Source organism: Pongo pygmaeus, chromosome 11 (genome assembly GCF_028885625.2).
Source record: "Pongo pygmaeus isolate AG05252 chromosome 11, NHGRI_mPonPyg2-v2.0_pri, whole genome shotgun sequence".
NCBI lineage: Eukaryota > Metazoa > Chordata > Mammalia > Primates > Hominidae > Pongo > Pongo pygmaeus.
In genome coordinates this window covers 75,924,586-75,947,672 of record NC_072384.2, presented here as the reverse complement: position 1 = coordinate 75,947,672, position 23,087 = coordinate 75,924,586, and the positions used below count along the sequence as shown (strand labels likewise).

At 33.7% G+C, this 23,087-nt stretch overlaps 1 protein-coding gene across 3 annotated transcripts in view; it reads right to left on the bottom strand.

Moving 5' to 3' along the window:
• MTX2 (metaxin 2) overlaps nucleotides 1-23,087 on the bottom strand; it is a 69,170-nt gene that overhangs the window by 33,375 nt on the left and 12,708 nt on the right. For 2 of the 3 annotated variants that reach the window (XM_054478095.2, XM_054478096.2), the window contains exons 2-3: nucleotides 8,158-8,205; nucleotides 7,170-7,216 (exon numbers count right to left, since the gene is read on the bottom strand). In XM_054478095.2, the coding sequence (XP_054334070.1) occupies nucleotides 7,170-7,216; nucleotides 8,158-8,205 (95 nt within the window). Of the gene's footprint in view, nucleotides 1-7,169; nucleotides 7,217-8,157; nucleotides 8,208-23,087 lie in introns of those variants that run through there. The other variant, XM_063647633.1, reaches the window with a different exon arrangement.

Here is a 23,087-nt window from a genome sequence, read left to right as displayed (position 1 = left end):
TTTTATATCAAACAGCTGCAGACCCTGTAATTGAAATAATGTATCTAAGGTTATAAATGAAAAGTGTTAGGTATCATTCTTGAAGTGACAGATTAAGTTCCTAATCCAGTTACCATAATAGCCATATTTGTAGTTTAACATAAATTAAGACCTTAATTATATTTGTGACTATTTTAAACAAAATAACAAATTCCTTTGTACCTGTGAATGTAATTTATAGCAAAGCCAGGTTCATTTTCCAAACCAATCTATTTCACACTGCAGAAGTACTCTGGTATAATGGTATAATGTAATTCTTATTGTAGAATGTTGAAAGAATAGATTCACTAAAAGCACAGAAGGGGTTTGAAGATAAATGAAGATGCTATTCATTCAAGGGTAATTTCATCTTAGAACTATATGAAAGATGTTTCACTCACACAGGGTAGTGTATGGCCTCAAATTTAAGTGTATTTTCAGCTCAAATATAAAGCTGCTAGATTGATTATGTTGATATTGTATATCTAATAATGAAAAATTCTAGCCTTTTTCTGTTTAAAAAAAGGCTGTTGTTTTTCCATCTTACTACTGTATCTTCATGGTTCTGTTTAATAGCAACAAATTATAAAATCCTGCTTGCTATTTACTTTTTAAACAAAAAAGTATACAGTTGATATTCTAAGTTGCAATCTCTCAGAACTGCAGCAGTGTGAATTTTTAAGTTAAATACGTATTTATATCAGTAAACCATTACCCTTTATAACCATTTTACGTTATTTCACTAATTACTAAAAACAACAACTCCTATAGCCACCTAATTCTATTTTGAATATACTTCATTTCCACAAATTCTACACTAATTTTAATGTTGTATATACACCATGCCACTTAAGTGTTGAGAAACTAATATTGAGATTTGTTTTTTAATCTGCTAAATTCTATTTGCAATTTAAGTTCACAATTATCTTGATAAAGATCACATTTTATATACTGAAATAATCCAAGGTCTTATGAGCATAAATCAGCAAAATGCTTTAACATTTCTGGTACACAAACTATAATAATGTAAGACAATCAGTCTGAAGAATTTAAACTCAGTGATATCAAAGAAACATCTGCAGCCTCCATTTTGCTTGTTTGGAATACTGAAAAGGATTTTACAAGTCTCTATATCTCATAAATGTTCACTAAATTCTATTTATCCCTTAGCTTTCCTTTCCTTCACCTAATCCTGAAAGTGAATTCAGAAGCCTCATCTGACAGAGGACGATCAAATTGAGAGGAATGTACAAATTTTAAAAACCTAAAACTTTATACTTTATGAGGCTTTAATAAAGTTTTGTCAATTTTTTAAATCTTTTTCATAAAATATTATATTTATTAAAATATGTCCACTCATGTCATCCTACTTCTATTTACATCAGGTTTAAACTGATCCTTTAAAATGGCATAAAACCCTGAACAACTCATTTAAAACAAAATGTTCCAACCAAACTGAAAATTCAAAATCATTTCCTCTACAATTCTGCAGGTAGCTGTCTACTATAGCCATTTAAATGACATGACAAATTTACAGCAGCTGTATTTTCACACTCAAAGTTTTGTCTCTAAGGCAGTAATCAACCTGCAGCCTCAAAAGAAAAACAGATATTCCTCTCTCCTGCTCTTTCCCAAACACTACAATTGGATATTATCATTAGCCAATAATTAATACATCCTAGAAAGCATCATTTGCTAAAAGGAAAATGCAAGGGTCAGCTAAGTATTTATCATCAAATCTGAAATGTGAGTGTTCATGGCCCAGCATTAATGGGGCCTATAAAAATGCTGACTTTTGGTCAGGTGCAGTGGCTCACACCTGTAATCCCAGCACTTTGGGAGGCTGAGGCAGGTGGATCATTTGAGGTCAGGAGTTCAAGACCAGCCTGGCCAACACGGTGAAACCCCGTCTCTACTAAAAATACAAAAAAATCGGCTGGGCTTGGTGGCACACATCTGTAATCCCAGCTGCTCAGAAGGCTGAGGTGGGAGAATCACTTGAACCTGGGAAATGGAGGGTGCAGTGAGCTGGAGATCATGCCAGCAGTGAGCTGAGATCACGCCACTGCACTCCAGCCTGGGCGACAGAGCTAGACTCCATCTCAAAAAAACAAAACAAAACAAAATGCTGACTTTTAAATTATATACTATATTCAACAGAAATAAAACAGTTTTTTTCTGTTGTCTTCCCTTTCATTTTTAGAGAAAAGTATTTATTAACAAAGAGTAAGAAAAAGTAAAAATATTAAATGGAACAAGGACATTCTCCTTCACTTGACCTTAAATGCTATTCTTACTTGAAGTAAAAAGGACAAAGTAAGATTACTTGTTCGTGCAATATTCTAATAATGATCATCAGTTTGAGACACTCTAAAAAAACAAATTCAAATTTTTATAATATCTAGATTAAGCCATACAAAAAAAAAAAAACCACCAGATTTTTAAAATTGGCTTCACATACATAAAGCGAAATTCTTTCTACAACTTACTAGAAAGTCTCTGTTGTGCAATGGATACCACACTGGACTTCTAAAACTTATTAGAAAGTAACATTTTATTATATGAAGACACTCACAAAATATGTACATAAATCTCTGAAGTCAAAATAGGCACTAATTCTGTATTCGACATCTTACATTCCTATTCCTTTCACTTTTTTCAAAAGAATTTCCCATTTATTACCTAACTTGAGCTTCATAATATTATAGAGGTAAGACTATCCCATTTCAAAGATACAAAAGCTAAGACATGTTCTTTTACTCCTTAATGTAAACTATTAATCATAAGATATAATTTACTAAGAAATGTCAGAAATAATTTGTGATTAAATGATCACTTATTGTTAGGTGAAACTTCAATATCTGTTATCACTGGACTAGACCAATATGCAGCAAAGTATTATGAGTGTGGACTGTTGATCCAGACTTCCTGGGTCTGCATTCCAGCTGTGCCAAGTACTATTTATGTAACTTTGAGCTGTTTAACCTCTCTGCCTTACCTTCCTAATCTGTAAGAAAATAGGAATAATAATAGTACCTACCTCATAGGGTAGCTGTGTGAAAGGATTATTTATGATACCTACCTTATACAGCACTTACCTCATACAGTTGTTATAAGGATTAAATGGGTTAATATGAATTAAGAGCTCAGCACAGTGACAAGCACAGGTGGCACTCAACCAATGTTGTTGTTGTTTTCTGTTTATCTCCACAATTTGTGGGTTCTATGAAATGTGGGCGAAGCATCTTTGAGCTTCAGTTTCCACATCTTTAAAATGAGGATAATTTTAGTACTGTGCACTAGGGTCATGGGAAGGATTGAACGCAATGCTCCACATAAAAGCTTTCAATAGTGTCTTATACAATGAAAGTATTTATACTTTTTATTTATACAATAAAAGCTTTTTATTTATACAATAAAAGCTTTCAATAGAGTGTCTTATACAATAAAAGTATTTATACTTTTTATTTATACAATAAAAGTATTCAATAAATATATATATGATAAAATATATACAATAAAAGTATTCAAATAATATTTCCCAGGTTCAATTGGATGAAACTGGAAATCATCATCCTCAGTAAACTATCACAAGAACAAAAAACCAAACACCGCATATTCTCACTCATAGGTGGGAACTGAACAATGAGAACACATGGACACAGGAAGGGGAACATCACACTCTGGGGACTGTTGTGGGGTGGGGGGAGGGATAGCTTTAGGAGATATACCTACTGCTAAATGATGAGTTAATGGGTGCAGCACACCAGCATGGCACATGTATACATATGTAACTAACCTGCACATTGTGCACATGTACCCTAAAACTTAAAGTATAATAATAATAAAATAAATAAATAAATAAATAAAAATAAAATAAAATATATTATTCAGTATCAATAAAATTTTGTTTGCATTAAAGCATTCAATATTAATTTTTAGATAAAGAATGATACAAAAATTAATGTTCACACAAACACAAACATGTCCAAAAAAGATTCTTACACATAACATTTATTTTCAATTACTCTAGTGTTTTCAGGTCCTATCAAGGCTGCAAGCTTCCATTCCTCTTGGTGACACTGAATACGTGTATTTCTTTCAAAGAATTAGGAGAGAAAGAAGTAATAAACAGCATTCATTGCATATTTACAATATGCCAGGTACTCTTCTAAGTGCTTTACATATGTTAACATATTCAATCCTCATATTCAATATGTTAACATATTCAATCCTATCCTACCCAACAGGATAGCTTCTACTATATTTCTATTTTACGTTTGAGCAAACTTGAAACAAAGAGCTCTATTTAGGGTTTGCTGTTTTTTGAAACAGACACCAATTGGAATCTTCTATAAAAGACAGCATATACTCAATCAATAGACATAAACTTCTTAAATAAAACAATTTTGGCCAAAACCTTTGAGAGCATATATGTATTTGCTCACATTGTATTCTAAACCTGCAGTGTCTAACACAAAAGCCACTAGCTATGCGAGACTACTGGGCATTTGAAATCTGGCTAGCATAAATTGAGAGGTACTGTAAGTGTAAAATACACATCATATTTTGAACTTAATATAAAAAGTCCCATTAATAAATTACATATTGGTTACGTATTAAAATAATATTTGGATATACTGGGTAAAATAATGCATATTGTTAAAATACATTTTGCCTATTTCTTTTTACTTTGTTTAAATGAGGCTTCTAGAAAATTTCAAATCACATATGTGGCCAACATTGTGTATTTATTAGATGGCTGGTTTGGATTTGGGGGTAAGAGAGAATAGTAACAGAGAATTATTATCAAAGTTACTTTTTCCAATCAGCATAAGCTTAAGTCCTTCAAAGCACAAGTACAGAATGGAAGATCTCTCTCTCTCTCTCTGTCTCTCTAGTGTGTGCATGTGTGTATAATACTGCATATATACACATTCGGCTCAAGGGACCAGAGAAACATGCTATACTAATACTTCACTATACTCAACATACAAGAGTGAAGGAAAGCAAATCTAAGGGGAAATAGCTACAGGAAAAAAAAAATTATTTTTAAACTGAAATCATAAAAGTTCTTAGAGTTCAAAAAGACCTAATCACTCAGTTTCAGGGGTATAATAAACACCAAGCGTATGTGTTAAGTAAAATTTAAATTTCCTAATGGCCTAACTGGCAGACTATTAAATATCTGATGTTTGATATCTGGTATCTTCTAGAAAATAATCCAGTTTGTGGATACCTGTCACATTGTTTTGATCAATTTTATACATCAAATGTAGGCCTTTAACTGATTCTTCTAAACGAATGCTGGCCCACTATATAGAAGAAAATTACTCCATAAAGTTTATATCAGATATCTGGAAAAGTCACATTTATAGTCATGGCTACTATCAGCTGTCAAGCCAAAGAATATTGAAGAAAACCAAGAAATTTTAATATATGCTGCTTAATTTATCATCGAAGTGACATATGTAGGATAAAAACATTGAAATGGTTAAGGAAAATTCTACATTGTAAAAGGTCCTTTTTTCTGGTTTTATTTTTAATTGCAACTATGATTTGAGAAACCATGAGAAAGCAAATTAATAGAAATCATAAAAATAGAATTAACAAATAAAATACACACTAAGATTTATTTTTTCCTCCCTTCTCCGGATTATTTAAAACGTTAGTTTTTTTAAATGGTAATATACTGGTATTTTGGTTTGTACTGAAAACTGGCTAACCCATCTATTCCAGGATTTGTCAACCTTGACAAATCTATTTACATTTGGGGCTGGATAATTCTTTGTTGTGCAGGGACTACTCTGTATGTTTTAGGATTTTTAGCAGCATCTCTGGCATCTACCCAATGGACGAGAATAGCACTCAACCCTTCAATTGTTTTGACAAGCAAAAACACTTAAATATTGTCAAATGTCACAGGGTGGCAGTAGGGGCAGTACTAAACAGCTGCCCAGTTGGAAACCACTGTCTATTTCTACCCAAAATACCTTTCTATTTGATGAAAATTACTTCAGCACTTCCTATACTAGTATTATGTAGTTTTAGGGGCTCTTCCTAAGGGATCCAGATAGCTTCAGCAGGGAAATCAGTAAACCTACTGAAATCACATGCAGAATAGTCTGGGTATATTTTCTGTTAAAATGTTCTACAGCTTTTGCCAGATCCTGAAAGGGTTATCCCCAAAATAGCAATTTTAAAAGGGTTAAGAATCAGTGCTTCAACTAAAATATTCGCAGTGCCTTCAAACTGTCTTTCCAAAGATATAAAGATTGAAAATATTATTTTATACACAGCAAATCATTTACTTTTACATTGGTTATCAAGGCATGATTACTTTCACCATACTTACAAACCATTCATACAACAGACATTTAGTGGATAAAGTCTACATGCTCAGTCCTATGTTAAACTACACAAGCTAAGTAAATAGCAGCTAAATATGCAAAATGTTTGGATAACTATAATTCTATAACCTACATCATAAACATTGTTTTTCAAGCAAACCATCCCCAAGTATCCTATTCTTCCTATAATGCAGCTTAAAGTTTACAGGGGCACTAATTTTTTTTGGATTATACAAATGTTATATACAACTTGAAGAGCTGTTACATTTCATAAATGGTTTAGGGGATAATAAACACTCATGTAATCAATAAATATATGAGGAGTGGCTAGAGAACCAGAACACTGCTACAAGATTACCAAGCAGATTAAAAACTAGAGGCCAATGAGTGCAATGAGCAAAACAATGCTTAAAAATATGTGATAAATAAATCTTAACAAATTAATTAGAAAATAATTGAGTCCACAAATGAACATATCTCCCCAAATAATCAACACCATCATATCTAGCCAAAAGCAAAACAACTGCTAAGACACAGAATGTGCCTAGCACATAAAAGTGATCTCTAAAAAAATAATAATTTTTATGTTTATTTTATATACTGACAAGTGACTGAATAATATTACATAATAAGATTATTCTTCACAAAGAAGCAATGTTATGTAGATAATGGTAAATCACACAGAAAAAAATCTAAACATATAGTATCAGACTTTTTGGAAGGGGAAAAATATAATTGCAACTCAAAATGATGCAAACCACCTAGGGGGTGAAAAAGATATTACATTATTTACATATTTACCTGCACTGCAAGAGAAGCTGCATTGTCAGAAAGTAAAATTTGCTCCCCTGTGGAAATACAATGAAGCATAACTGTTAACCAAGTAGAATATAATATTTTTATTTTTAAAAAGTATTTCTATTTTTTCAAAGGTATCGCCTACCACTAATTTCTAAAGTTTTATATCAACGTTATTATATAATTATAATTTTGATTAAATTATCACAAATAATGATAAACTAGGACAGTTTCCTCTAAAACTATTTGATCACTTATCTCATTTTATCAGCAATGTAATTAAAATTGTTTACTTAAAATCGAATTCATTTTTCAAGTTTTCAAGAAATGTTCCTCTTCATTAAAATTCAGTAAAATCTGCTGAAACCTTTCTAGTTAAAAGTAAAAGCATTCACAATAATATAAAACCAGCTTGCAGTTAATATTGCACAGTGTGTCTAGGTCTGTCACACAAAAGAAAGATGACAAGTTCGCTGCAATAAAAATTCCATGCTTAGAAGACTAGGGCTGCTGCCTATTAGTCTTCATTACTTTGCAGTCTTCTGACAACTGTAGCAGGCTGCTAAGCCCCAAATGGGGTCCATAATGTGATCTGATGATATATGAAGAGCTGCTAAAGGGAGCCTGAACCATCCTAGCCTATACATTTTAACAGTTCCTTTTTACTGAGAGCCCACTTTACCACAGGACTTCAAAAATCTGCTGTCTCAGCTATTGGTGCAGTAAATCTGCCAACTGCTCCTGCAACCACATCATTTTACACCGCCTACAGCAGCCAATATAATGAGTCAATAATAAACTAAGGATCTTATATGCCATGAATAGTTGGTTTACACTGGCAGATACAAGTTTAGGTAAAACCTCCTAGACAAATTATACAAGGGAATCCCTTCTTTACATTTTACATTCTGCTAAATTGTATTACTGAGGATTTTTCTGTAATAAATATACTTTGATACAAAGCCATTTTTAATTGTGAACAAGAACTTACCTTTCAATTGCTGATATAATGTAGCATTTTCAGGCCAAGGTTCTGCAGCTATGGAAACAAGGCAGTGATAATTAGGCACACAGAGCAAAAACGTATCAATAACAAACCAAATTAATAAGCATGTACATTTGCCTACAGCATTTAAAGTCAATTGCTAAGGTTGACTTATACATGGCAACTAATCACACTATCTTAGATTCTATGGTAACCTGTATAAGTAGGTTAGATAACTTGTTTTAAAAGCACGTTTGGTTTATTGTTTGGTGATTTTTTTTTAATGGGGAAGAGGGGAAGATACCTTGCCCAATCCAAAATGAGAATTAAAAAAACAAAATAGCTCATATGCTACAATTCCTTTAGCTTCTTTCAAACACAGACATATCCTAAATATTACTCATATGTATAAAAAGATACTGATGTTTAATTCACTACAAAAAATATAGTGAAATAATATTTTTAATATTTTACGGTAAACTTTTAACAAAGTAAAATTTCAAGCAGACATTATAAGAAAGAATCAAATATATCTGTATCAAGCTGTCCATCTTTCCCCACAATCTGGCAGTATTTAAAAATACAGAGAAATCCTGTTGTATTCCAGAAGATTTCATTGCCTTGACCCTACCAACACCACCCCACAAACACAATTAGAGCGAAGTTGCATGATGAAGCATTACGTACCTACAATGTGAAATAATGCCAGTAAAGATAATTTTAGGCCTGAAATGAAACTTGACTTGACCCTTAATTTCTCATCCAGAGAAGACTGCAGCTACAAAGAGAATATTACCAACCTCCCAGTGTTTGGGAAAAGTACTAGATTGGAATTTTGTCTAATCAACTGCACTAAAGAAGCAATGGCTCCACTGACAGAATATATAGGATATCAGGATATCACTTGTTGGATTCTTCTTTGTAAAAGCCGTAAAACATCAGAATCACCCATTTTAATAACGTAACTACATTTGCTCTCAGCAACTAAATATATGAGATTTGATAACAATTGGTATATTTCTAATTGTGTTTATACTACTTTAGTCTCTGTGACATAGCAACAAATAACTTTAATATATAATTCTGGCTGATTTTTTAGAAGAAATTTATACATGTGAAGCATTTTTTTCTTAAGACTGATCATTTAAAATGTTCTAAAGCAATCCCTAGAATGGGAAAAAGGAACTCCTTAATTTGCTTTTACTTATGCTTTGGAATAAAAAGAAAAACACAGTATTATTACAATAAATAACAAATGTGACTTTTAGGTTTAGTTTGGTTTGGGCTACACAAAATTAAACGTGTATTTAGAGATAATGCCATGAAAACATCAAGTAAATAATGAACTACACATAGTTTTGTATGCTGTCACACACAATATTACACATATATGTAAGGGCTACTGAATTTCAATGCACATACCAACACAGCAATGAAACAAAATATTTTGCTGTCAACTTTTAACAAAGCAAAATTTCAATAAGAACCCAATTAACTTGTATAACAGTTTTTTAAATAAAAGGAAACAAAAACAAGCTGACATCAGCAAATTACTCAAAAAATAACCTTTTAGGATAAATTGTACGGTCAGCACACCTATATTGCTTACACCTATACTAAAAATACAATGAGATTCGTTTGTTATAAAATTCTAAATCATCGAAGATTCAATCATATGCATTACATTAATCTTACTAGCAATAAAGCATAGGAATAAAATTCACAAAATTTCAAAGAATAAATATTGAAATCAAGTTCCTTGGAGGCACAGATGTGTCATATGCATCTGTGTACCCTACACTGTACTACACTTTGCATACAGTTGACGTATGTACTTCATCTGTACACAATTACAATACAGTTAATTGTCTGTAGAAAGAAAGAAGATATTTGATTAAACCTACCATTTAATTCCCTAAACATGCTGGCTAATTAAAGTTTTACTCAATATTATCATCTATGTTAAGGTAACAGGATATTCTAATTTAAAATTGTGGTAATTTTAACTCTTGGTTAGCTATTTTGTGCACATACTAGGCATGCATTACAAATTTTTAAAACAATGAAGTATTAGGTTGGTGCAAAAGTATTGCAGTTTTTGCCCAAAAACTGTATTAAATCTGTATTACTGTGTTAAAATTGGTGATTCTGATGTTTTATGGCTTTTACAAAGAAGAATCCAACAAATGATATGTCAAAAACTGCAATTATTTTTGCACCAACCTTTACATACACTAGCATTAAACATATGCTGAATATGATTTAAGTGTTCTCTGATAAATCAGAAGCTACTTCACTACTCTGTAATGTAAGAGTTCTTATATGAACAGCAATTTATGTGGTCAGTAATTTCAGTTACAAGTTAATTCATCAGCTGGGTGCCGCGGCTCACACCTGTAATCCCAACACTTTGGGAGGCTGAGGCGGGTGGATCAAAAGCTCAGGAGTTCAAGACCAGCCTGGCCAAGATGGCCATCTCCACTAAAAATACAAAAATTAGCTGGGCATGGTGGCTGGCGCCTGTAATCCCAGCTACCCAGGAGGCTGAGGCAGAGAATTGCTTGAACCCAGGAGGCAGAGGTTGCAGTGAGCCAAGATCACGCCACTGCACTCCAGCCTGGGTGACAGAGGGAGACTGTCTCAGGAAAAAAAAAAAAAAAAAGTTAATTCATCATCACCCCCATGGATTCTCCAGATCTCATCCAAAAGACAAATATGAAAGTAATAGAAAGTTTGCAACATATTACTTCACTGCAAATAAGACTAACGAAGCTTCCTACAAATACCAAAAGCTCTGTTATTAAGAATCTAAAGCTGGAAATAGGTGAAAAGGGTGAATATTTTACTCAATCTAAGACATCAACTCTGTTTCAACTCAGAAATCATTATTGAAAATAAATTCTCAGAAAGTAACTCTACCAAAACATCCAGTGTTTTCATCACAAATAGAACCTATGATTTAAAAAGAGAAGGCAAATAGACTGATATAAACCCATATAGCCAGCAGCTAGGAATTGCAGTTTATCATGCAGTAGACAAGAAATGGTGGAGTATACAAAGAATGACCAGCTGCCTATCTTACCCATGAGCAGCTCAGAGAATATAAATATCACTGACTTAAGTGCATCACCTACATGATTCTGTTAGGCTGTTGGCATTGTTGTAAAGAGATACCTGAGACTGGGTAATTTATACAGAAAAGAAGTTTATTTTGGCTTATGGTTCTGCAGACTGTACAAGAAGCACAGTGCCAGCATCTGCTTCTGGTGAGAGCTGCAGGAAGCTTACAATCATGGCAGAAGGCAAAGGGGGAGCAGGTGTCACACATAGCAAGAGCAGGAGCAAGAGAAGGGGGGGAGATGCCACTCTCTTTTAAACAACCAGATCTCGTGTGAACACAGAGAGAGAACTCACGATCAAGGACAGGACTGAGCCATTCATGAGGGATCCACCTCCATGACCCAAACACCTCCACCAGGACCCACCTCCAACAATGGGGATTAAATTTCAACAGGAGATTTGCAGGGAACAAACATCCAAACTGTATCAGTGACAGAGCTCATATAATTACATAATAACTGGTATATTTCTAATTGTGTTTACACTACTTTAGTCTCTGTGACATAGCAACAAATAACTTTAATATGTAATTCTGGCTGATTTTTTGAAAGAAATTTATACATGTGAAGCATTTTTTTCTTAAGACTGATCATTTAAAATGTTCTAAAGCAATCCCTGGAATGGGAAAAAGGAACTCCTTAATTTGCTTTTACTTATGCTTTAGAATAAAAAGAAAAACAGTATTACAATAAATAACAAATGTGACTTTTAGATTTAGTTTGGTTTGGGCTACACAAAATTAAACTCATATTTAGAGATAATGCCATGAAAACATCAAGTAAATAATGAACTACACATAGTTTTGTACGCTGTTACACACAATATTACACATATATGTAAGGGCTACTGAATTTCAATGCACATACCAACACAGCAATGAAACAAAATTTATTTTGCTGTCAACTTTTAACAAAGTAAAATTTCAATAAGAACCCAATTAACTTGTATAACGGTTTTTTAAATAAAAGGAAACAAAAACAAGTTGACATCAGCAAATTACTCAAAAAATAACCTTTTAGGATAAATTGTATGTAAATTACATGTAAAGCATGACATGAGAGAAAAAAAAATCTCTAGTTTGTTATTCCCTAGGAGTGCCAAAAGTGAAAATCCTAAACTGGGCAATGGATCTACAAATCAATCACGCAGGTATCATTCTAGGAAATGAGCTCTTTAACTGTCTTCATATGTAAATCTATGAATCATGAAAATTATTATCCACACCTAACAGAAAGAAAGCTTATTTGTTGGTTTGGGAATACCTATTATGTAAAAGATAAAATCCAAAAAGACAACTTCTTCCCTACACTTCTCTTTCCCAAGGTCAAAGTCAGTAATCATCCCTTGCTCCTGAGCACGTGTAAAAGAGGAGATTAAGGATTTAAAATCATGGCGCTGACAATATACATTTTAAAAATCTGTGGCATTTTAAAAGAAAAATCATTTTAAAACAACAATAAAACATTTTTATATTTTACTAGTTTTTCTTCAGTTGACCTGAAATGTTTTAGACCACAAACTACTTCAATAGTAAATAAAATGACATGACTCGCCTACTCCACCTATTTTCGGTTTCTATCACCCTGGTGTGAAGTGCCATTTTAAACACACCTAAAGGAAGGGACAGCCTTAGAATAAACATAGAAGGTGAGACTGAAAGTTTCTAAAAAAGGGGTTGGTAAGAAATGGAAGCCGAGGAAGAAAGTTGTCCAATGCTGTCAAAGTGCAAGTTACTGGTATTCTCACCACATCAAAAGTAAATTTCACGCTTAAGACACATCAATAGTTACGTGTGGTTCTTGGAATAAAGACCAAAATCCTCAACATGGCCTACAGGGCTCTACTTAGACTTTCAAGTTACCCTATCAGCCTACCTCATCACAGACACATCCCCAACCTTGACTCTGCACTCCAGCCACGCTGGCCTTCATCCAGTTTCTGAACGCACCATCTCCCCACTGCAGTTTCTTCTGCCTGGAACAATTTTATCCTCCTATGGTATTGTCACATCTCAGCTCAAAAATCACTTCCTCAGGTACAGCCAGGTTCATGAGCGTGTAACCTGTGCACCTGCATAAGGCCTGCACTTGGAAGGGCCCCCTGCTTGGTTTAATGTTCTGCTGTCTCAGTCTTGAAAGTGGATAATATTTGAACACTTTCATGTTGCACTGGGCCTTAAAAATTATGTAGCCAGTCCTATCCTCAGGGAAGTTTTCGCTGACCTCCTTGAATAGTTCAAACACTCCTTTTACAAGCTCTTATAGCATGCACTCCCCGTCTGTATTTTTACATTTAAGTATTTGATTGTTTATCTTCTCCATGAGAAAATATGCACCATCAATCCAGCATTCACGTCTGGTTTTTGCTTACCACTTTATCCCTAGAACCTAGCACATAGCAGGTAATCAGTAAATGTTGCTGAATAAACATTTGTTTTCATTATTAGCACTATCATCATTGTTGTTATTACTCTGTACTATTCAGGCTAAGAATGTAGCAGGGAAGATAAGAAAAATTCATGGCAAAACACAAAAAATAAAATAAACTTTACTCAAACAACTTCAACACTACAACCAACAACACAACTCAAAAAAATACTAAATAGCTGCCTAAAATTCCTGGAATTTGAATTTTATCTCTTTTAACTCTACTTTCTTTTTTAGTGTACGTTTTATAATGTGCATGATATATCGGCTCAGCAATTAACAACTTTATGATTTCTAAATTCAGGCCTGCATGCTCAAATTTTTATTGATAAGGACATGAGATTTTCATAAATGACGATTCTTGGGTTAGAGTCATAGGAAATGGAAAGGGGAACAGTGAGACTGTTTGTCAGATAAGCTTAACTGAGGAGTGATACAGCAGTAACATCTGATGTAAACTATATATTTAATATAAAACATTGTATAGAAAGAGATTTCCAGTTTTAGGGTTAGTGCAAAGGTAAGAAATATATAGTTAATTTATATGTTTTTCTTCCTGTATTTCAAAGGATTGTCTTGCACACATATTACACGTAAAGCATGACATGAGGAAAAAAAAAAATTAGTTATTCCCTAGGAGTGCCCAAAGTTGAAATCCTAAACTGGGCAATGAATCTACAAATCAACCATGTAGGTACCATTCTAGGAAATGAGCTCTATAACTGTCTTCATATGTAAATCTATGAATCATGAAAATTATTATCCACACCTTATAAAAAGCTGATCTCTTGGTTTGGGAAAAGACAAAATCCAAAAGGACAACTTCTTCTCTACTCTTCTCTTTCCCAAGGTCAGACAAAGTCAGTAATCACCCCTTGCTCCTACATACATCTCATCCCACATTGGAGAACAACGTTCTAATTAAATAACTACTTATTTGAAGTTTTTGCAGGAAACCCAGTCATTCATGTACTCTGGAGCAAGGAAGAATCTTGCTCTCTTCTGGTAAAATCATCCTTTTTGACCAAGGAGAAAGCTTGCAGGGGGAACACACGTGAATTAGTGAGGAGAATGGGGATCCCTGCCTACTACCTCCCTAACATGACCCTTGTATCAACCAGAGTACTTCAAATCTCCCCCACAAACTTCATACTTTCTCATCTTTGTGACTTTGCTCAAATTGTTCCCCTTAAGTTCAGAATACTCCTTTACTGCCATATACCCAAATCCTATACCTTTCTCAACCAAGTTTAAATGCCACATCCATCAAAAAGGCTTTTAGGACTAAGCAAATCTAATTTCTCCTTCATCTATACTGTCCATAGCAGTCTGCATTTTTCTTATATATCATTTTCTACTCTATCATATTGTTATGTCAATATCTTATTTCTCTTTCTAGTAGGTAAATTCCTAGAATGTGAAGAATTCTTGTGGTCCCAAGGTTATTAAAAACTTGGCTTCTCAATTGCTCCAAACTGAAGATGACATCTACAATAATACATGCCAAAATACGAAATTTAAATTAACCAAGATTAAATTTTATATAGGCATCATTTAAGCTAATATCTTCATTATAAGAGTTCTAAATTAAACTACCCACCTTTTAGAAATTAATTATTTCATGATAAAGAAATTCCTGTACCACTTTCATACCAAAGCAATAACTTACTCTAAGGTACTCCTAGTGACCTACATTAACTCACTCTTTAAAATTAGAATTACTATTCTAATAGTATTCTCTAACAAAAGATGCATTAAATTTTTATCATTTTTATAAAGAAGAAATATATCCCTATATTGCAGATAAAAAGAATACCTAGAAATAAAGCAAATATCAGAGCACCTCATAACTAAGTGCATATCCAATTAGTTATTAAAAGTCCAGGTAGTTCTTTACCTACTTCCCAATTTTGCTCAGGCCCTGATTATTCTATATTTAGTGTTTTCTTTACCAAGAGCAAAAGAGATGCTGCTTAAGGTTTCAGGCTTTAGTGGGAGAGTTTTTTTATGCAAATGAATATTTCTTAAAGAAACTCATAAGTATTTACGTTGGAGAACAAAGTAAAATCAAAAAGAAGTGACACATATTCTTGAACTTTTGAAAGCCATAAAATAAATAATGCATAAATGTTAGAAATGCACACATGATAAAGCAACACCCGTGACCCAAAAAAATAAGTATTTGCTTCTCATTAATTTTAATTATCTTTAAGTTACCTATTTTTAAGCTTTATCAACCAACACAACAAAAACAATATTCTTTACTATTAATCCATTATCATTTTTAATGAAATGACTGCTAACCAATAAATTCACATATGTATACCCGTAAGTCTCTTAAAGACTTTATATATTACTTGTAGTATTCTCTTAAATATTAGGTTAGGATGGTATATCTATTTATTCCATTCAAATCAAGGTATTTCAAAGTATGAAAGTGCTATGACCTAAAAAAAATTAGTCTAATTCTGAAGTCCATCTCTCAATGATCTAATGTAAGAGGATTAAGAGAAGGGCCATGAAAAGAGATGCCCTCTGTTGTTTGTTTCTTTAAGTTCTGCATTCTTGATGTACAACGTGACTCCTCTGCCATATGAATGTAGGTGAAGACATAATTTCTAGAATAATAGGCACTAATATTACATGCTGCTTCAGTTCTGTCATATTTCCAATCCATCAAATTGATTAATGCTATAATAACTCTACACAAACCTATCATTTGTGCACTAATGAAGTCAAACTCAGTTTATCCTTAGGCAACTAGATTCCAAAAGCTCATAGATGTCATCTCTTCAGCACAGCAAGACTATTTTGACAGTGTTATATAAAAGGAGCAAGAAACATGTGTAGCCTATCTCCAAATTTGGATGGCTTCCTGCCAAAGTTGTAAATGCAAATACTGCTAATATAACAAAATGTTCAAAGAGCATTCGGCAGCTCTTAAACATGGACAAGTTACTGCAAGACACACAGAGAAAGGAAGGAAATTTGTTAATTTGACATAAATATTATACTAATGATATCAGTGATATCAACATAGACACCATGCTCAAAATCCATCAAGTTTTAGGCAATATATGAAGGTTTCACTTAAAATAGATTTTTAAGATGTTTAGACTTAAAATATGATGATATGGGACTTTATCAAAACTGAAATTTTAAGGGCTATATATTAAATTCAAAGCAATTCAACCTGCAAACTATAGTGCAAGTCAAACATAACACTATATAATGATGGTCATGAAATTATTAAATAGTAATGCCCCTTAGCTAGTGTTTCATAGGGAATGTTTAATGATACGATACAGGATGTGTAAGCAGAAGTGACTCTTCCCACAAAAGGTGTTTAAAACCATTTTCCCATTATCTCAATAGTCAGAGATCAGTGTTTATGTAAGAAAATGGCTTGTGTTGGAGAACAGGGAAGTGCAGCGTCATACTGTCATTTCCATAAACGTTGAAAAAAAAAAAAGCAGGCAGTATTGTGTAGCACAGTGGTAAGGCTACTTAAAAAACACATTTGCAAGCAGGTGTAGATACAAAGATATAGACTACCTTCAATTAAAATAGAAATCCTGAAGCAGAAAGCAAACATTCTAGGACAAAATAGAGAAGTATTAGACACAAATACAAAAGTAGTCCTAGATTCTAGAAGATTTTTCTAGAAGAAGATTCAGACCAGAACTATTCCTTTGGCTACACATCATCATAAGTTTTTAGGAAAAAGAAACTTGTTGACTGACATAAGAGTCTATTGTATATCCATTATTGCTTTTTACATACAGGTTGAGTATCCCTTATCCAAAATTCCTGACACCAGAAGTGTTTCAATTTTGGATTTTTCTCATAGTTTGGAATATTTGCATTATATACTTATCAGTTAAGCAACCCTAACCCGAAAATCAAACATCCAAAACACTTCAATGAGCATTTCCTTTGAGCATCATGTTGGCACTCAAAAAATTTTGGATTTTGGAGCATTTTCAGATTTTGGACTTTCAAATTGGGGATACTCAGTGTATAGAAATATGTATAGTAAATTATACATACATCTTATTTCAGAAAGTAAATTTAGCCACAGCTACAAATCAGTTTTATCATTCATTCAATAAATATATTGAATGCATATAAAATGTCAGGCACCATTCTAAGAGCTAAAGGCACAATTATAAAGAAAACCAAGTAACTGCCCATAAGGCACTTCTATTTTAGAGGTATCATGTGGCCTCTCTCCTTATGTGTACCTTTACAATGTCTGAAGTTAAAAACACTAAAAAATACTGAAGTCTACCTCATTATGACAATAGTATCTGGTATACATATAACAAGGCTTAATTCTGTTTGGGCTACACATTACAAAAAAACATACACAACAGTGTATGTTTTAATAGACTGTTATATTATAACACTGTATGTTATAATCTTCAAAACACTAAATGAATTCCAATTTACTGACCTACGGCAAATAACTCAAATAATATTCCACAAATAACTATCTCCAGCAACCCATTCATTTGGAACAAGGTAGTAAGCAAAAGATTAAAATGACCCAGAGTGGGTCGGGCACGGTGGCTCACGCCTTTAATCCCAGCACTTTGGGAGGCTGAGGTGGGTGGATCACCTGAGGTCAGGAGTTCGAGATCAGCCTGGCCAACATGGTGAAACCTCATCTCTACTAAAAATACAAAATTAGCCAGGCATGGTGGCACATACCTGTAATCCCAGCTACTTGGGAGGCTGAGGCAGGAGAATCGCTTGAACCTGGGAGACGGAGGTTGCAGTGAGCTGAGATCATGCCACTGCACTCCAGCCTGGGCAACCAGAGCGAAACTCCATCTCGGAAAAAAAAAAAAAAAAAAAAAAAAAAAGACACAGAGTGAGTAATAATGAATGAATGAGGACAGTAGAATACCCAAGGCAGATGGGTTTTAATACCCTGCCATTCTAGAAGCACAAGATGGAAAGCAACAAAGATTGAAAACACAGAAAAATGAAGGCAGAACTTCCCTCTCACAACCAAAGTTGGAGCCCAAATAAAACTAGAGAATAACTAGACTCTATCTCCCGGTCAAATACAAACTAGACTTCTATTTAGGCAGATGATGATGATGATAATGACAGCAATTAAGATTCCGCAAAACTCATACAGCATATATCCAAAATATGTTAAGAAACTCTTACAACCCTAGAATAAAAAGACAACATAACCCAATTTTAAAAATTGAGCAAGGAATGTGAATAGCCATTTTTCCAAAGGAGATATACAAATGGCCAAAAAGCACATGAAAAGATACTCACCATCATTAGTCATTAGGGAAATGCAAATCAAAACCGCCATGAGACGCCACTTCACACCCAATAAGAAGGTCATAATCAACAAGACAGACAATAACAAATGTTTAGCAAATATGGAGAATTCAAAAATTCTCACATGTTGCTGATGGGACCATGAAAAGTTTGGCAATTTCTCAAAATGTTAAACACAGAATTTTACCATATGACCCAACAATTACACTCCTATGTATTCACCCGGGGAAATAAAAATAAATATCCACATAAAGACTTATATACAAATGTTCATAGCAGCATTATTCACAATAGTCAAAAAGGAAAGCAACTGAAATTTTCATTAACTGGTGAATGGACAGACAAAATGCAGTATATCCACACGATGGAATACTATTTGGCAATAAGAAAGAACCAAGTTAAGTACTGATACATGCTACAACATGAATACATGGATGACCCTCAAAAAGCATTATGCCCAATAAAAAAAAAAGCCAGACACAAAAGAAAACATATGATTCCATTTATATGACATGTCCAGACCAGGCAAATCTACAGAAACAGAGTAGACCAGTGGTTGACTCAGGCTGGTGGTGGGAATGAGGAGTGGCTATAAATGGGCAAGGAGTTTCTTTTGGAGGTGATGGAAACCTACTGTTAGACTGTGGTAACTGCAGAGATGAGTGGAAAACTAATAAAAAAAAAAAAAAAAAAAAAGATGTGGCAACAGTCACACAATTATGTAAATATACTAAAAATCATTGAATTATAAATCTAAAAGGGTATGTAAATTATATCTCAAGAAAGCTGAACAGAAAATCTTAAAAGACTTTTTGTACTTACTGTACATCTAAGTGCTTGACATATATTAAACATCCCACAACTTTATGAGGTAGACACTATTATTACTATTTTCCCAATTTTACAATAAGAAAACTGAGGCTCAAGCATAAGTAATTTGTCCAAAGTCACAATGCTAGTAAGTGACAGCAGCCAGGATTTGAACCCAAGTAGTGTGGCTCTACAGTCAGTGAACACACAACTAAATTAGCTAACCTCCTGCAGAGCTCACAAATAAACATTTTTGGGTAATAATTATTAGAATTAAAGCAATTATAATTATCTTACAACAGTAGTTCTCAACTCTTCCTGTACACTTGAGGAACTTGATAAAGTTACGTATTTCCTAAACTCAGAAGTTCTGATACTGTAGAGATGAGAACCAAAAATCTGCACCTTTAACAAGCACTCCTGGTAAATCTGATGTAGATGGTCTGTGAATACCACAACAAAGACCATCCTAGAGACACAGATGGCACTTGAGATAAGATTATGTTCTTTTTATCTCTTTCATTCATTTAGCTCAGAGAAAATGGTAGTAAGGATGTGTGTAGATTTTTTTCAAGAAGATTTTTGACCATCTTTTTATCCTTAAGCATTGTGGCTATGGCTTAAAGCCATGTTTTAAAACATGCCTTAGTAACATGTTGCTATTTTATAACGTTCAAGAATAAGCCTTTAAGATTAATGAACTCAGGCCACATTTATTTTGCAATCAAAGTGGTAACATGATAGTTTTTCCATTAGAAGTATTCGATAAGGAAAGTAAAAATAAGTTAGTAATTATGAATATCAGTTGTGATATCTATTTGTGACTAGAGATCAATTTCAAAATGGTATTCAAGGACCAATTTTGTAAACCTGACAAACTTCTAGAGGTTAACAAAGGTCAAGAAAACAAATTCATAGCACCAACAAGCCAATAACTCAGGGTAAAGTAAATAAATACAAGTCAAATTTAAAACTTTCCATTCTTTCTTAATAAGTATGTATGCGTCATGTTCTCAAATGGTTATGTTTAGACTTTGATCCATTATAAAAATAATCCATCATAGCTGGACATGGTGGTGTGCACCTGTAGTCCCAGCCACCTGGGAGGCTGAAGCAGAAGGATCCCTTGAGCCCAGAAGTTTGAGGCACGCCTGGGCAACATAACAAGACCCCATCACAAAAAGAAAAGAAAAAAAATCCATTATTTTTCATTAATTTCCAATAAAAAGCAGGCCAACTACATATGATTATGATAAATTAACAGAGAAGAGTCTTGTAGTTGTTACTCAAACTTTTTTCATTTTCAAAATGGTAATCTGAAATTTAAAAAAAAAGAAGCACTAATACTATGAGCTTTTCTCAGAACTAAAAATGAATATGAGATCAACAGCAGAACTATAGAAAAACAGCTGGTTAAAAGTCTAATCCATCTGGCCAAAAAACAGATACAAAAACAGCCCCACACAACTGTCAGACCTCAACAACATTAATCTTCACAGTGCAATAGTTTAATGGTTCTCTAAATCTAACTCTAGAGACAGAAAACAAATATCTTTCAAACTAAGTAGTTCTTCCCATCTAAACCAAATACAATCACTGTAACGACAGCACCTATTTTTTTAAGTATCTACTATGTGATTATGGCTCCAGGTACTGTACATATACTTTGCTATCTCGTATCAAGCTAGCTAACCAAAAAACTCTATTCCTCTTCCTTCACTCCTCCCAGCTAGTTATAGAACAAATTATCCCCCACAGAGAATCTGACTTATTATTATACCACCTGAAATGCTGACAAAACTGCAAGATTCTCCAAGAAGAAGGAAACAGGAAATGAGGTAACAGTCAAGAATTTCCTTATGAATATGAGAACACAGTAGAAAATGCTCAGAGGATTCCCCCTAAAAAATATTAAAGGCATTTAAATGAACAAATAGGTGATAAACATCCAAAATGTACCCACAACTATAATACAAAGACAAAGATGAATATAAAACTGTCATTGCCCTCTAGGATCTAATTTTGTTGAGCAGGTGAAGAACAAAGAGGGAGGTGGGATTAGGGGTGACTAAGGTACACATAACCATTTAAAATACATTAAGCAAATACAGGTGGTGTAGGGAAAAAACACATTTCAGAGTCACACATACCTGGCTTCCCCTCCCAATTCTACAACTTATTGTGTGAGTTATCTTGGCCAAACTGGTTAACCTATTCTTGTCTCAATTACCTCACTGTAAAAGAGGGAAATATTAATTATCTTGTTGGGTTATTGGAAGAATAAAACTAGATTGGCCAGACGTGATGGCTCACACCTGTAATCCCAGCACTTTGGGAGGCCAAGGTGGGCAGATCACAAGGTCAGCAGTTCGAGACCAGCCTGACCAACATGGTGAAACCCCGCCTCTACTAAAAATACAAAAATTAGCCAGGTGTGGTGGTGCACGCCTGTAATCCCAGCTACTCAGGAGGCTGAGGCAGGAGAATCGCTTGAACCCAGGAGATGGAGGTTGCAGTGAGCTGAGATCGTGGGACTGCACTCTAGCCTGGGCAACAGAGCAAGACCCCATCTCAAAAAAAAAAAAAAAGTAGGTAAACTATAAGTACCCTATAAAGTCTCTATCTCACAGTATATTTTCAATAAATAATTCTTAATATACACATTAGAACAAAAGTGTGTATAAAGCCCTATAGAAATATTCATGAAGAAATAATGAAATCTGCCTGAGGAAAACAGGAAAGAATTCACAAAAGGAGATGAAATCTGAATTGGATCCAAAAAAATAATCCAAAGTATGCCAGATAGAAGGTAGGGGGCATGGAGACGAGTTTAGATATTTACCAAAAACCTAACACCCCTAATGCAGTTTGAAGAAACGGAGGCAAAATGTTCAGCAAAGGCTTACTAAACTAGATACCTCTGTGCAGATTTCTACTATAGATATAGCTCTTCATATTAAAATGATCTATTTCTGCAAAAGAATATAAGCTCATGAAAGGCAAGAATTGTTACTTATTTTTGTACCCCCACCACCTGGCAGAGCACCTAGCACAAATTAGGTACTCAACAAACATATTCTGCAGAAAATATAAGCAGGTCTTTTGCTATCTAAAGCCTGAAAGGTATCTGACAGCAAAAAAAAAAAAAAAAAAAAAAACAGCTATAACTCTAAAAATAATTCATTGAACCAATTTAAGGAAGGATAACATCTCAACAATGGGTACCAAATTCAACAGTGTAAACTCAAGAATTCACTTTCTCTCCAAATCATT